The sequence below is a fragment of the Loxodonta africana genome, chromosome 6, assembly GCF_030014295.1.
Source record: "Loxodonta africana isolate mLoxAfr1 chromosome 6, mLoxAfr1.hap2, whole genome shotgun sequence".
Classification (NCBI taxonomy): domain Eukaryota; kingdom Metazoa; phylum Chordata; class Mammalia; order Proboscidea; family Elephantidae; genus Loxodonta; species Loxodonta africana.
Window position 1 is genome coordinate 12,893,825 of NC_087347.1, and position 15,987 is coordinate 12,909,811.

At 41.9% G+C, this 15,987-nt stretch overlaps 1 protein-coding gene across 1 annotated transcript in view; it reads left to right on the forward strand.

Annotated features, from left to right (window-relative positions):
• Positions 1 to 15,987, forward strand: part of DNER (delta/notch like EGF repeat containing) — a 372,368-nt gene that overhangs the window by 192,577 nt on the left and 163,804 nt on the right. The window contains exon 5 of the mRNA XM_064286606.1: positions 3,898 to 4,043. Coding sequence (XP_064142676.1) covers positions 3,898 to 4,043 — 146 coding nt within the window. The remainder of the gene's footprint in view (positions 1 to 3,897; positions 4,044 to 15,987) is intronic.

The window sequence follows — 15,987 nt, forward strand, 5'->3', positions numbered from 1 at the left end:
ACAATTAATTGTGCTCATGTGGAGCCAATACATAGCCTGAGAGGCAGCTGTTCAAACAGAACAAGGAAATACTGCATGGTTTAAAATCAGGAGAGGTGTGTGCGTCAGGGTTGTATTCTTTCACCATAACTATTCAATCTGTATGCTGAGCAAATAATCCGAGAAGCTGGACTATCTGAAGATGGTCAGGGCATCAGGATTGGAGGAAGACTCATTAACAATGTGCAATATGCAGATGACACAACTTTGTTTGCCAAAAATGAAGAGGACTTGAAGCACTTACTAATGAAGATCCAAGACCACAACCTTCAGTATGGATTGCACCTCAACGTAAAACAAAAACCCTTACAACTGGACCAATAAACAACATCATGATAAACTGAGAAAAGATTTAAGTTGTCAAGAATTTCATTTTACTTGAACCCGCAAATAACATCCATGGAAGCAGTCAAGAAATCAAACGAGGTATTGCAATGGGCAAATCTGCTTCAAAATACCTCTTTAAAGTGTTGAAAAGCAAAATTGTCACTTTAAGCACTCAGGTGTGCCTGACCCAAGCCATGATATTTTCGATCGCCTCATATGCGTGGGAAAGTTGGGTGATGAAAAAGCAAGACTGAGGAAGAATTGATGACTTTAAATTATGGTGTTGCGAAGGAATATCGAACATGCCATGGATTGCCAGAAGAACTAATAAATCTGCCTTGGAAGAAGTACAGCCAGAAAGCTCCTTCATTCTGTGAGAATGGTGAGACTTCATCTCATTTACTTTGGACATGCTATCCAGAGGAACGAGTCCCTGGAGAAAGACATTATGCTTGGTAAAGTAGAGGGTCATCAAAAAAGAGGAGGACCCTCAACTAGATGGATTGACATAGTGGCTGCAGAAACGGGCTCAAGCATAGTAACAATTTTAAGGATGTTGCAGGACCGGGCAATGTTTTCTTCAGTTGTATGTGGGCCCGCTGTGAGTTGGAACCAACTCAACGGCACCTAACAACAACAACATATATGTGTGTGTATATGTATAGTGTAGGCATTGCCTACTAACCCCTTTAAAGAGTTATATTCTGTTTGTTTCCAGAAATAGTTTCTCATTCTTTGTAAATATTTATAATGTTATCCTTATAACTTCCCCAAAGGACAAACAGAAATAGCTGAGACCGTGAGAGAGAACTTATTTTTAGAAAAACTTTTTAAAGAAGTATGAAAAAGGAAACAGTGTTAGGAAGTCTATTTTAACTTTTTTTAGCAAGATGTCTCAAAATACCCCTCTCTTTAAAAGGGTGAGAAGCTAACCCTAATATGTCAAATAACACTGAATAAATCTGTGATAACAGGCTTTGGGAAAACATAGCAGCAGTGTGTACAAGGAGTTCTAAATTGAGAAAGTCAAAAATGTTGGGCCAGTTGGTAATTTATTATCAACCCAAATGAACACATTCGTAAGTGGCCATGAATTAACAACATGATGCTAGGTACCGTGACAGCAAGGTAAATGGAAATAGCTGGGATCTGCTTCCTCCCCGGTTTATCCAGAATGTTTTTAATGCAATGTTTTGATAAAAACAAATATAATACTACATACATATGTGTGAATCACAAGACTGTGATATGGCAGAAGGAAGAGAGTGTTGGAAAAATATAGAAAAGGTGATCACAAAGTCATTTTGGGACTGTGTGTTCTAGGTTCAGAGCTACCACAGTTCTCTAGCCTGTTATAAACCTGTCTGGAGTTGGGATTCTTGAACTACAATACACCATTTCAGTAAAAAAAATTTGGTTGCACAATACCTAAAATACACATCAAACTGTAGAGATGAATATAAGACATTTGTATACAAGGCTTAATATTTTGCTATATTTGCTTCATATATTATTATTATTAAATAAGTATAATGTATACACTGTCAAAAGCTCCTCCCCAGCCCCCACTTCCTTCCCTCTCTCTCTCGAGTTCATCCTCTCTTGAGGTTGGTGTGTTTCTTCCCATGCGTCTTTATATACTTTTACTGTGCATGTGTGTATACATATCAGCGTTTATTGTTGCTTTGTGGACTTTTACTATTTACATGAATGCTGTCCTGTAAAATAATGCCATGAAAAAAACGCAAGGTGCAAAAAGAATTTCTTTCTTTTTTTTATAAATTGTGCTTTAAGTGGAAGTTTACAAATCAAGTGAGTCTCTCATACAAAAACTAACACACACCTTGCTATGTTCTCCTAGCTGCTCTCCCACATCAAGACAGCACACTCCTCCTCTCCACCCTATATTCCCCGTGTCCATAAGACTTTCTTATATATTTTGAAAACTAATCATTTGTTGGTTTTATGCATTGTAAATCTCATTTCCAAGTCTTTGGCTTGCTTATTAATTTTGTTTCGGGTGCCTTTTAAGATACAATTTGAATTTGAATAAAGTCAAACTGATTAATCTATTTTTTTATTTTTATTTTTTTGGTGTGTCTTGTTTTAGGAATTTTATACCTCAAGACTGATGAAGTAGCCTCCCATGCTTTCCTCTTAAAGTTTTGTTTCACATTTAGCTCTTTAAGCCATTTATAATTTATTTTTGTATATAGTGTGAGGTAGGGATCCAAATTTACATTTTTTCCATATGGATAGCCGGTTGCTTCCAAATCAATTATTGACTTGTGTATATTTTTACAGTGATTTCTAATGCCACCTTGGTCCTAAAAATCTTTCATCCTAAAAAAAAATAACTTCGGATATGGCTTTATAGTATAATTTGTAATATTGGACTTGGTCTTACTCTTGAACAGAACTGAGAAAATCGTATTGAGTATGCTTGTTGTATTCACTAATTTGGATGTATGCTTCATTTTGAAATTAAGAACTATATGTGAATAAATAAAGACTCTCATTAGAAGACAAGAAGAGCATGCTTAGTGAAATAATTTAATAATTGATACAAAATAATGCAAGTGTTTATTTCTTCCTTCCAGTTAGAGGCTGTATTTATTCATCAGTTTGTCCCATATTCATTGATATCTATTAAGGACAGAATGAGTCCCTGGGTGGTGCAAACAATTAAGCACTTGGCTACTAATGGAAAGGTTGGTGGCTGAAATCCACCTAGAGACACCTTGGAAGAAAGACTTGGCTATCTACTTCCAAAAGGTCACAGCCATTGAAAACCGTATCAGAGCACAGTTCTACTCTGACACATGGAATTACCACACATCAGAATCAACTCATTGGCAACTGGTTGATTGATACACGAACAAATGGCTGCACTTGAAGTAAAGGTCATTCAATGATAAATAAGACACGTTAGTGACATTGCAGTCGACATCCAGCTATTGATTGGCCCAGTTGTAGCAGGCGGTTAAAACTACATCACCTAAATGGACACTGTGCAGTGCGAATTGGTGATCAAGTAAGATAATCATTAAAATTGAACATAGACCATGGACCCATATTGGACACCCACCTGGGTGCGGCCTTGGGGGATTTCCAGTGCTTGGAACTATCCAGGCAGGCAGGGTGAGGAAGAGCTGGGAGATGCAGTCAAGTGGCTCCCTGGGAGAGGATGGGGTTCAAAAGCAGAGAAATGGAACTCTAAGATGCCAGTGCAGGGATAGAATTGGGAGACAGAAGGGGAGGGCGGGGGCAAAGCAACAGGATTTAAGATGATGGCTGATGGACCTGGTTTCCTTTTTCTTGGCCTTGGGTGTTCCCCCAACGCTTAGGAAGACTGGCTTATTTTAAGGTTTGAGGGCCAAATAGATATCAGCTCTGGCTTTATTCTTTTCCTGTATTGCATTTTGTTGTGTTTGCCAGACTTGAAGGCTGCCCAAACTAAACTCTGTAATCCTCTAGAAAGACTGCTGGTAAAACTTTATTTTACATTTCTTTTTGTCCCATTTTCTTTAGGTTTTGTGAATGATTCTGTGACTAAAAGTATCGTGGCTTTGCGCTTAACGCTGGTGGTGAAGGCCAGCACCTGTGTTCCGGGAGAAAACCATGCAAATGACATGGAATGTTCCGGAAAAGGAAAATGCACCACGAAGCCAACAGAGGTAAGGGGAAGACTGGTAGCTTTAAAAAAAAAAACATATATATATATACACACACACACACACACACACATACACACACATATATTTGTGGACCAAGAATGAAAGGGGAGAGAACTTTGTGTATTTGCTGGAAAAACCCAAAGAATTTCTGGTTTCAATTATATACCAGCATATATGTTGTTGTCGTTGGGTGCCATAGAGTCCATTTTGACTCATAGCAACCCCAAGCGACAGAGTAGAAATTCCTCATTGGGTTTTCTTGGCTGTAATCCTTACGGAAGCAGATCGACAGGTCTTTCTCCGTAGGAGCTACTGGGTAGGTTCGAACCTCCAACCTTTTGGTTAGCACCTGAGTGCTTAACCATTTGCACCACCTGGGCTCCCCGTATAATATAAACCTGTTGCTGTCGAGTCGATTCCGACTCATAGCAACTCTATAGCACAGAGTAGAACTGCCCCATAGAGTTCCCAAGGAGTGGCTGGTGGATTCGAACTGCCAACTTTTGCTTAGTAGCAGTAGCACTTAACCACTACGCCACCAGGGTTTCCCCTCTAAAATATACAGACATTTAAATATCCATATTGTTTTAAATAATTATATTTGTGCAGTGCTAGATCTTCTTGGAAACCCTGGTGGTGTAGTGGTTAAGAGCTACACCTGCTAACTGTAAGGTCAGCAGTTCGAATCCACCAGGCACTCCTTGGAAACCCTATGGAGCAGTTCTACTCTGTCCTGTAGGGTCGCTATGAGTTGGAATCCACTCAACGGCAGCGGGCAGCAGTGGCAGATCTTCTTGCTTTGGTGCGAACTAGAGATTTTACAAGTAGTCATTTTATCTAGTTGCAGAATCAAGAGAAATAGAAGAAAGGGAAATCACAGAATTATTTACCTAGGGCTTTTGGAACTGTTGCCAGCAAATATAATAATTCCTTCCTTGGACTTAGCATATCTGTAGAGATGCTACCAGAGTTACAGAAGTAACAGAAAAGTAAAAGAAGGCTTTCTCCTCTGCCTTCTTGTTTTCAAGTTGTTAGTGACATGGAGTCAGGCAAGAAAAGGACCGTAGCAGTCATTTAGGCCAAGCTGCATCCTTCTAGGACTCCCTGGAAACATTTTTGGCAGATGGCTTCCAGCTTCCACCTGGTTGTCCCTTGTGAGGGAGAGTCCTCAGCCTTACAAGGGGAATGTCCCCTTAGGGGACATCCTCTCCCCTCACCACTTCCTGTTTTCAGGTTCCAGCACCCTTCTTCTGCTTTCCACCTGCCAGTTCTACAGGTATTTCTACTGGAGTCTGTGTTAAATGAAAGTGGGTCCCTAAGGCCCCCCAAAAGCATGATTTATTTTAGACTAATTTTATGCAAATACTTAGCTGCTAACCAAAAGTTTGGAGGTTCAAGTCTACCCGGAAGCACCTCAGAAGAAAGACCTGGCAATCTACTTCTAAAAAACCAGCCATTGAAAACTTTATGGAGTACAGTTCTACTCTGACACAGACGGGGTTGCCACAAGTTGGAAATGACTTGACCAAAGCAAACCGAAACTAAGCCTGTGGTCGTCAGGTCAGTTCAGACTCATGGTGACCCCATGTGACCAGAGTAGAACTGCTCCAGGGGGTTTTCTTGGCTGTAATCTTTGTGGAAGGAGATTGCCAGAACTTTCTTTCGCGGTGCCACTGGGTGGATTTGAACCACCAACCTTTTGGTTAGTAGTTACGCAGAAACCACAATGGCAACTGGTAAATTTTAAGGTTAGCGCAGGTCAGTTTTCTTTGGTGATGCCTTCCGTGTTAACGGCAGCATATTCTGTGATAGTGGCGTAACTGACAAGCAAAAAGGATGGGGCTTACTGACAAAAAGAATTTGGGAAGAGACTTTCAAATAATACTTCTGTGTCATCTTGGAAAACCCATGACTTTTCATGTCTCTGGTGTAATATTCCAGTAGCCTGAAATATACCATATTCCTGTGGCCTGAAATATATCATACTCCTGTTAAGAATAGCCCCTGTAGAGGGCAGAATATGGTCAGGAACCCAAGAAGGTGGTGGAAATAATAATTTCTGCAAAACCTTGGTAAGATCATAAATGCAAATTAAAGCCAAAACCAAATCCTTGCTTTGGCGGTCTGCGGCTGGGGAGCGAGGGAGTGAAGCCAGGAGGATAAGAAGATGTCTTTTACATAGCCAAACCTGCCCTTCACGTTCCTTGGTCTTATTTCTCTGCCAGCTTGGACCAGTCTCCTGTGTTTCCTGAGGGGAAACCTCATTTATCAAGGTATTCTATAGGAAAAAAAAAAAGTAAAGAGAGCTGAGTTTTTCCATGACAGTCAAGACGAGGGAAGGATAAGATAACCTGAGAAAAGACAAGGAAGCGTCTGGAGAACTTATTTGTTAAGAAAGTTCCAGAAAAGATGAAATGTGAGAGACAGAGAAAAACCAACTCTTCAAGGTAGCGAGTATCAAGACTTCCAAGTGAGACTGCAAAAAGGGGCACACAGATCTCCCCCGATTCATTCTTACTGTCCCGAATGAAGAGTTTTAGGTGTGGTTAGCTCTGAAAAAGGTAAACTTGAAAAAGTTGCCAGTGCCTTAAATGGCTTCTTAAATCAACGAAATGCCTTAAACGAGGAACAGAGCACTGCTCCCAGAATTTCGATGGAGCCCTGGTGGCAAAGTGGTTAAGAGCTCGGCTGCTAACCAAGAGGCTGGCGGTTTGAATCCACCAGCCTGCTTCTTGGAAACCCTATGGGGTGGTTCTACTCTGTACTATAGCACTGCCATGAGTTGGAATTGACTCAATGACAATGGGTAATATGGTTGAAATTCCTTGTGAGCTTTCTCTTATAATGGATGCCCCTTCTTGGGAAAGTTTTTTATCCGTAAGTAAGTCATCATGTTGTCTTGACAGCCTGGGTATGACACATGGGAATCGTCCACTGGTAAACTCTAGCTAGAAGGCTGCCTGGTAGCCTAGGACTGGCTCATTGAAAAGGCAGTAGAGGAATTTAGTGCAAGGCAGATAACTGGGCAAACCATGCGAAAGCTACTTTCTTTTCCATGAAAAAAATGACTACAAATGTTTGGTTGAAGAATCCTTGCTAATTTTAGAAGATCTTTTCAGAAGAAGTACATCTTCATTATGGCTTACAGCTTCTTTGAAGAACTTTGAGTGCCCTGGAGATAACACCTTCTCTTTCTACGGCCACAGCCCAGCTCCACACCGGTTGGTTCCGAAGTATAGATCTTCTGCTGTTATTGTTTCTGATAATAATACCTTCAGTGACTTTCCACCACTTGTCTGTCAGTTTGTTGTAATGTGTTGGCTTGTGTGTTGCTATGATGCTAACGCTCTGCCAATGGTATTTCAAATACCAGCAGGCTCATGCATGGTGCACAGGTTTCAACAGAACTTCCAGACTAAGACAGACTGGGAAGAAAGGTCTGGCTATCTACTTCCAAAAATTAGCCAATGAAAATCCTATGCACCCAACAGAATACTCTCCCATGTCGTCCTCGAGGTTGAGCCCCCTTGGTTGAAAGGCACTGCACGAGGCATGCAGTGATGGACTCGAACATGCCAGTGATTGTGGGGATGGCCAGGACCAGGCAGTGTTTTGTTGTGTTGTACCGTGTGCCATGTGTTTGAGTGGACTGGATGGCAACTAACAACAACAGCAGCTTCCAAAATAAGACAGATTAGGAAGAAACGCCTGGTGATCTACTGCCAAAAATAAGCCAGTGAAAACCTTATGAATTACAGCAGAACACTGTCTGGCTTGCTTGCTGTGGCCATGTCCTGAGGAAGGACCACTAGCTGGAGGAGGACAGCATGTTCGGTGAAGTAGGGGGCCGGCGAGTGGGAAGGAGACTGTCAGTGAGTTGAATTGGCACAATAACTGAATATGCTGGTGATTGTGAGGATGATGCAGGACTGGGCAGGATTTCATTCTGTTGCACATAAGGTCTCCATGAGTTGGAGTTAACTGGGCAGCTCTCTATCTGTCTACCTGTCTGTCTGCCTACCTGTCTACCTATCTACCTACCCACCTACCAACCCATTCATCTATCCATCTACCCACCCACCTGTCCATCCATCTGTCAATCTGTCCATCCGTACATCCGTCTGTTTGTCCATCCATCCATCCATCCGTCTGCCCTTCTGTCCGTCTGTCCATTCATCCATCCATCATCTCTATCTCAGTGAATTTAAGGGAATTGTGGCCAATAATCTTATCTGAGCCATTATACTTACCTCTTGGTGACTTCTAAGCAAATTATTAGGTTGTAATTACCATGCCCATTCTAAGACCCACCACATGGTGGTCTCGGAGAGAGGTGTTGGAAACCAGTCCTGCAGACCATGGAAAGATGATTCAAGTTGACCCACAGCAGGAGCAGTGGGAATAGAAAAGAGGCTTATCTTTGAGTTCCCGTGCCTTCTTGTTCATTTGCAGTGAGTTAGGAATAGTTTGCTAGCAATAAAAGATTACTGTTATCATGTTTCTTCCTTTTTACTGTTTCCTGAAATTAGAAGTTAGAGTCCAGCCTTCCAACCACTGCAAGAGTCTACTCCATAGAGCAAAACAAATACAACTACATTGGGTGATTTAATTTTATTGTTCTAATCATTTTCTTGTCTTTTTATTAGATCATCCATCAAAAATAAAAAGTTCTATTATTTCCACACTCTTCTCATTTGGTATTGAAACTAATTTCTTTTCTGTCAGATGTACTTTGACTAGGGGATATTTCACAATTCCAAGTTGATGGGTGGTTGGCAATAAAGCTTCAGCTTAGACCATTCTGGGAAGATCTTTTTACATGTTTCCTATAACACTAGTCTTAGTGGCACAGTGGATAAGAGCTCGGCTGCTAACCAAACGGTCGGCAGTTTGAATCCACCAGGCACTCCTTGAAAACCCTATGAAGCAGTTCTACCCTGTGCTATAAGGTCACTATAAGTTGGAATCAACTCGACGGCAATGGGTGTAACACTAGGAAGTTCTCTATTTTTGCAAATGCTTTGATTGCAAGGGTTGATTCCGATCTTTCCTTCTCTTTATGAAAAAAAGCTTGACTCTTGGCCAGTATGTCTCTCTTGAATTTTATCACCAAAGTTGTCAGGTATTTAGCCACTATTTGATGATCCTTAATTATCCTGTGGGTAAACGTCAGGTGGGAGGCCTAGTGGCATAATGGCTAAGTGCTGGGCTGCTAACCAAAAGGTTAGCAGTTTGAACCAACTCAGGGCGTCCACAGGAGAAAGACCTGGTGATCTGCTTGCATAAAGATTACGGCCTAGGAAACCCTACGGGGAAGTTCCACTCTGTCACATGAAGTTGCTATGATTCAAAAATGGACTTGACAGCACTGAACAACAATAGTGTGTTGGGGAGTCCACACAAGGCTCTTTGCTAGGTCATTTCTTAGCTTTTTTAGATCCAAATTAAGGTCCATATGACCCCATCTCTTGGATCCTGATTGTACTCCCCACCCAAGCTGAGGGAGTAGTTTTACCATCTAGCTTTGGCCATTGGTTGATGATATCTGGCAGTCTTTGCTCTACAGCCCACATGGCCCAGGTGGGCAACGTTATTGTTCGGGAGCATGTCTGCCTTACATCAGCTCCCCTATCTTTTTTTTTTTCTCTCTTTCAAAACCATGTGGCTCATTGTTGGGGCTCCCAGTAAATCCCATTCCCAAGCCTTCAGTGCAGCTTGGACTTCTTCCCTTAGTACCATTGGTTCTTGGTCATATGCTACCTCCTGAGATGGTTGAAAAATCTTCTTTTTTTTTTAATTTTATTTTGTTATTGTTGTTGAGAATATTCCTGAAGTTTGTTTATTTCAGAGGTGGACATACCATCAGCTGACAAGAAGTTGCTTTCCTGATTCCAACTCTGGCCCCTCCCACAACCCTGTGTCGTACTGATTCCCCCCTTGGATCTCTGTGGTTTTGCTTATGCTGTCCCATCCACTCATAGTGACTCTGTAAGGCAGAGTAGAACCTCCCCATAGGGTTTCCAAGACTGAAATCTTTATGGGAGCAGACTGCCACATCTTTCTCCAGAAGAGTGGCTGGTAGGTTCGAATCGCAGACCTTTCATTTAGCAGCCAAGAGCTTAACACCTGTGCCACCATGATGCAGGTGCTGGTCATAACATTCTGAGACCCTTTTTTGAAATCTGGGGTCACTATGAGGCAGAAGCAACTTGAGGGCAATGGGTTTTGGTTTTTGGTTTGTTCCTTCTCCCTGGAATGCTCACATGCTTCACCCCACCTCCCTGCCTCCTGTCCTCCCACCTTCTCAGCTATATTTCAAGGCTCAGCTCAAATTCTTCCTGCTTCCTGAAGTTGTCCCTAAAGCCTTCTACCCCTTCCACCTGCCAGTACTAAGTATCTTCCTCTTCTGAAGTCCTAAAGCATTTTCTTTCTCTTATGGGACATAAGACAGTTGACTTCTTCTTCTATTTGTGTCATTATCCCATGCATTCATTTCATTGCAGATTATGGAGCACCTGTCTCATGCCTGATGCTTTCCTAGACACTAAACAAACAAACACAAACCCAGCTGCTGTTGAGTCAACCCCATGTGTGTCAAAGTAGAACTGTGCTCCGTAGGGTTTTCAGTGGCTCATGTTTTACAAGCAGATTGCCAGGCCTTTCTTACCAGGGGCCTCTGGGTAGATTCGAACCACTAACTGGTTGGTTAGTAGCCAAGTGCTTAACGCTTTGTGCCACCTAGGGACTCCTTTCCTAGTCACTGGAGATACGTATTTGGTCAGAGAAGTTGTGACCTCTGAGAAGGGGTTGCTGGAGGAGTCAGCCATAGATGAGATAGCAGTGTGGCGTGTGCTATGGGTAGGATTTGCAGGTATGTTCTGGAAGCCCATGGGAACATCTGACTCTGACATGGAGATCTCTGTGTGCTTCCCAGGGGAGTTTAGGATTGTGAGCTCCTTGAGTTTAGGATCTGGGTCTGGTTCATTCTGTACCCATCGTAACAACTGACAAGTGCTTGACACACGACAGATGCTGAAAAATGGCTTATGAACTCAGTGAAAAAAAAAAAAAAGACAGATAAAAAGGTGATGGGAAACCAGTTCTCTGGGTTTTGGGTAGATATAGAATATGAGTTATATATTTGACGACTGTGGGAGTGTGAAAAGTCAGTTTACGTTTTTACTATAATGAGTTGGAAAATATTCTCTGATCCCATGCCGTCACTGAGAGTGTGACCCGGAATGTTGTAGGAACCCCTTAGGAGCATTTTAAGCAACATTGCCAATTGTTTCCCTATCATTTCAAAAAGAAATAGGTCAGAGTAATGTGAGGCAGCGGAGCCTTTTATCCCATCCTCCTGTTGATTTGAAGCCGTCGGTGAACTCCTCTTTGGGGTAGTTAGTGGTGATGTGTTTGAAGGGCAGGCATAGATGTCATGTTCTTTCATCCATCACTTCTCTGATTGCTAATTCTTCCATCTTCATTAAAGCAAACACAAAGGCTCTCGTGGGATCTCGGAGAGGCACAATGGCCCGGGAAAGTTAAGGGAAAAAAACAGCGTGGGACTGTGGGTGAGGGAGCCCACAAAGACTCAAAAGGAAGGCATTTGCCATTCACTTCTCAGCTTCAGAATAGCAGCTGGCAGTCAGGATAAGGCAGAGCTTTGTAACAGTTCAGTTTGAGGTGGGGTTAGCTCCCTACAATCCTGCCAGCATTAGAGAGATTTTTCCTTTAAGTAGGGGACGAAACTCAGCAAGTGTGAGTACAGAGAGGAGCTGCGGATGGGCGGATACTTGGCGAATCAGTGGTTAGTGGCAATACAGAGAGAAGAGACTAATTTATTCTAAGCCATTGTTCTTTTAGGGGGAAAAATAAACTTTTTTCTTGACCGAATAAGTAGCTTATTGACGGTGCTCATTGAAAAGCTTTGAGCTGGAGAATAAATCGATGCTTTGAACTGGATGCCGGAATGAAGGTGTCTGACATACATTTATTTGCTAATGAAGGAAGGGTAATCCGTCCCACGGATTTTACTTGGAGAAAGTGCTCTGTGGACTTCTGAGAGAGAGAGAGAGCTTTTATGAACAATAAAAATAGAATAGTAATTATTAGAAACATATCGGCCACAGAGATCATAAAAGTTAAGTGCAGCCCAGCTCTCTGTCATTAATGTGTAAGGGGTAAACCCATCTAGAATTTCAATGATTTGTGTTTGAATTATAATCCTGGGTACTAATGTAATTAAAAAGCCATTGTTGCCTTTTGTGTTCTGGAACAGCAGGATGGTAGTATCATTGCCTGCACAAAAATACAGCAAGCCATTTTAGTCATTTATTGTAAATTAGTTAAAGAAATCATTATAAACTGATGTCCCAAAGGATAGATGTTTCATGATGTTGTCTTCAGCATCAACGTCTTCCAGAAGGTTGAAATGTATCTCCCGACACGAAGTAACTGTAGAGACCTTGTTGGTTGGTGGCATTCCAAATACATGAGGGGGAGGATTAAATCACCGTTGACACTTTCTCCTATTTTGTCTTAAACATCAGGAAACCGAGGTCTGAGAGAGATTGAGGCTGCTTGCCCAAGATCTGAGAGCTAATTCCTGCTAGATGCAGGGCAAGAATGAAGTGAGGTTTCTGGAATTTTGGTTCAGGATTGCCCCTGCTGGGCTATACTTCGTCCAGTCCTTCCCAGTGGTGTTCTCTATTAGGACAGTCAACACTATAGCAGAATTTACCTCCTGCTTGGTGTCCCTGGGTGGTACAAATAGCTAATGTAGTCAACTTCTAGCTGAAAGTTTGGTGATTTGTCTCCACCCAGAGGTGCCTCAGAAGAAGGGCCTGGCGAACTGCTTCTGGAAAATCAGCCATTGCAAACCCTATGGAACAGTTCCAGTCTGACACACATGGGGTCGCCACAAGTCAGAGTCAATAGCGATAGGTTACTGGTTACTGGACTCCTGTCCAAAAGTAGCTCAGTTGCTGACCTTCCCTGGCGCGTCTGTCTTACGGCTCGGGCCCAACTTTTGCCTAGTGAGTTACAAGCTCACCCGGAAGACTTCCCATTGGATTATGATGGTAGTCTTATTTACAAAATTGTTTGACTTCCCCCAGCACAGTAGTTTTCACCCTTTTTGTTCTTAGGACCCACTTACAGTCTTATAAATGATTGAGGACCCCAAAGAGCTTTTTGTTCATTGGGCCTTAATCTATTGATAGTTGCCGTATTAAATCAAATGGAGGAATTAAAAGATATTTGTTAATTAATTATGAAGTAACAATGAACCCATCCCATGTTAATAAAAATTACACATTATTAATGAAAAACAACTATATTTTCTAAAAAAAAAAAAGTAAGAAGAGCGGCATTGTTTTCATTTGTATAAATCTCTTTAAAGTCTGGCTTAAAAGAAGACAGCTACATTCTCAAACTTGCACTCCGTTCATTCTGCTCCAATGTATTGTTGTGGTTGAAGTACAGAAAGAAAATTCAGCCTCATACAGACATTTAATTAGAAAAAAGAGAAATGTGTTAATAGCCGTTTCAGAAAATTATGGGTACTCTTCTTTGAAAATACTCTAAAACCAGACAAATTGTAGGCATTTAAAAGTTTAATTACAATGCAGAGTCTGAAACCATTCAGTGACGTTTTGCCTTCTGTTACATTAAAACCCATTGATCTGCCTTGCAGTCTGGCTCTTTCACCCGTGAGTACTTTTGTAACTGACAGGTGGGTGGTAGTCTGTCAGTTTCTTGTGCTGTGGTGGCTTGTGCGTTGCTGTGACTGGGGAGAAAGACCCGGTGATCTATTTCTGGGTGGTAGCCAGTGAAGAGCTGCTGGAAAATACACAGTGGCCGCAACAAGGGACTCAGGCAAACCCATGATGGTGAAGAGCTTAGGATCTGGCACGGGTCACCATGCGTCAGAGCTAACGTGATGGTAACTAGCAATAATTTTGTAATGTCACACATCGGTCGTTTGGAAAATATTGGATCACTGGGTTACACAGCACTTCCACATGTTGACACACTTCTTTACACAATATTAAAAAAAATCACACCCGTTAATATCACCACCAACCTCATCAGAAGAAGCTTTACTTATTGGGAATCTGTCAAATTCCTGTGACCGATACAAATTTTCCAAAATTCTAATTTTTCTTTGAAAGCTCACATTTTATGCTTGGTAACAAAGACCGTCAGTTGTTTTCACTGAAGTGACAGGCTCGTTTTGTTCATTTGAGAGAAAATGCCTACTACATAGCCAAGTCTGAGTAACCCCTAGTTTGTCCGTCAGTCGTTCTTTCAAGGAAGAATGGTGTTCCGTGCAGCAGTGACTGGTTTAGCTCATGACTCACTCAGCGGCCCACTTGTTCTTCTCTGAGATGGCATTTGACTTCAGATAGCATAGAAGTGCTCTGTAAGAACCTCCCTTTTGTCACACACAGTGTTTAGAAGATGTGTGCTCAAGGGTTGAGATTTTAAACACTTTTAATTTTTACTGCTTCATCAAGGACATGCTAACTGGAACTGGCACCTTTTTTTCTTGGAACACCCAATGACAGTGAGGAATCCAGTGACCGCTACTACAGAGCCCCTGCTTCAATTTGTGTTGAGGCGCCAGCAGTTTCCCTTACCATTGTTTTTATACTTTTAGAGCCAATGTCAACAGAGTGAAGAAGGAACTCTGTGTCTTCTTACTATTATAAAACAGTTTTGACCTCATACCAAAACAAAATGAAAAAACTAACCCATTTCTGTCGACACTATTCTGAATCAGGGGACCCTACAGGACAGAGTAGAACTTTCCCATATGGTTTCCAAGACTGTAGCCTTTATGGAAAAAATCTTTACCGAGAAGCTGGACTATGTGAAGAAGACTGCAGCATCAGAATTGGAAGAAGACTCATTAACAATGTGTGATATGCAGATGACACAACCTTGCTTGCTGAAAGTGAAGAGGAATTGAAGCAATTACTAATGAAGATCAAAGACTACAGCCCTTCAGTATGAATTACATGTCAGCATAAAACAAAAATCCTCACAACTGAACCAGTAAGCCACATCATGATAAATGGAGAAAATGTTGAAGTTGTCAAGGATATCATTTTACTTGGATCCACAACCAACACCCACAGAAGCAGCAGTCAAGAAATCAAATGACACATTGCATTGGGCAAATCTGCTGAAAGAGATCTCTCTAAAGTGTTAAAAAGCAAAGATACCGCTTTGAGTACTAAGGTGTGCCTTACCCGAGCCATGGTATTTTCAGTCACCTCATATGCATTCGAAAGCTGGACAATGAATAAGGAAGACTGAAGAATTGATTCCTTCGAATTGTGGTGTTGGGGAAGAATATTGAATATACCGTGTTCTGCCAGAAGAATGAACAAATCTGTCCTGGAAGTACAGCTGGAATGCTCCTTAGAAGCAAGAATGCCGAGACCTCATCTCACGCACTTTGGACATGTTTTTAGGAGGGAACAGTCCCTGGAGAAGGACATTATGCTTGGTAAAGTAGAGTGTCAGCGAAAAGAAGGAAGACCCTCAATAAGATGGATTGATACAGTGGCTATAACAGTGGACTCAAACAACTATGATTGTGAGGATGGCTCAGGACTGGGCAGCATTTTGCTCTGTTATACATAGATAGGGTCACTGTGAGTTGGAACTGACCCAACTATACCTAACAACAACAACAACCTTTACGGAAGCAGACTGCCACATCTTTCTCCCTCAGAGTGGCTGGTGGGTTCGAACTGCCAATCTCTTGGTTAGCTGCTGAGTGCTTAACCGTTGCACCTCCAGGGCTCTTTTTGACTTCATCCTGGGGTCCAGAAACCACATTTTGAGAAATTGTACCCTGGTTCAAGGAGTCCTTGAGTGGTGCAAACGATTACCCCCAAAATCTGCCAGACTGAGTCAACAGATGGGTTTCTTC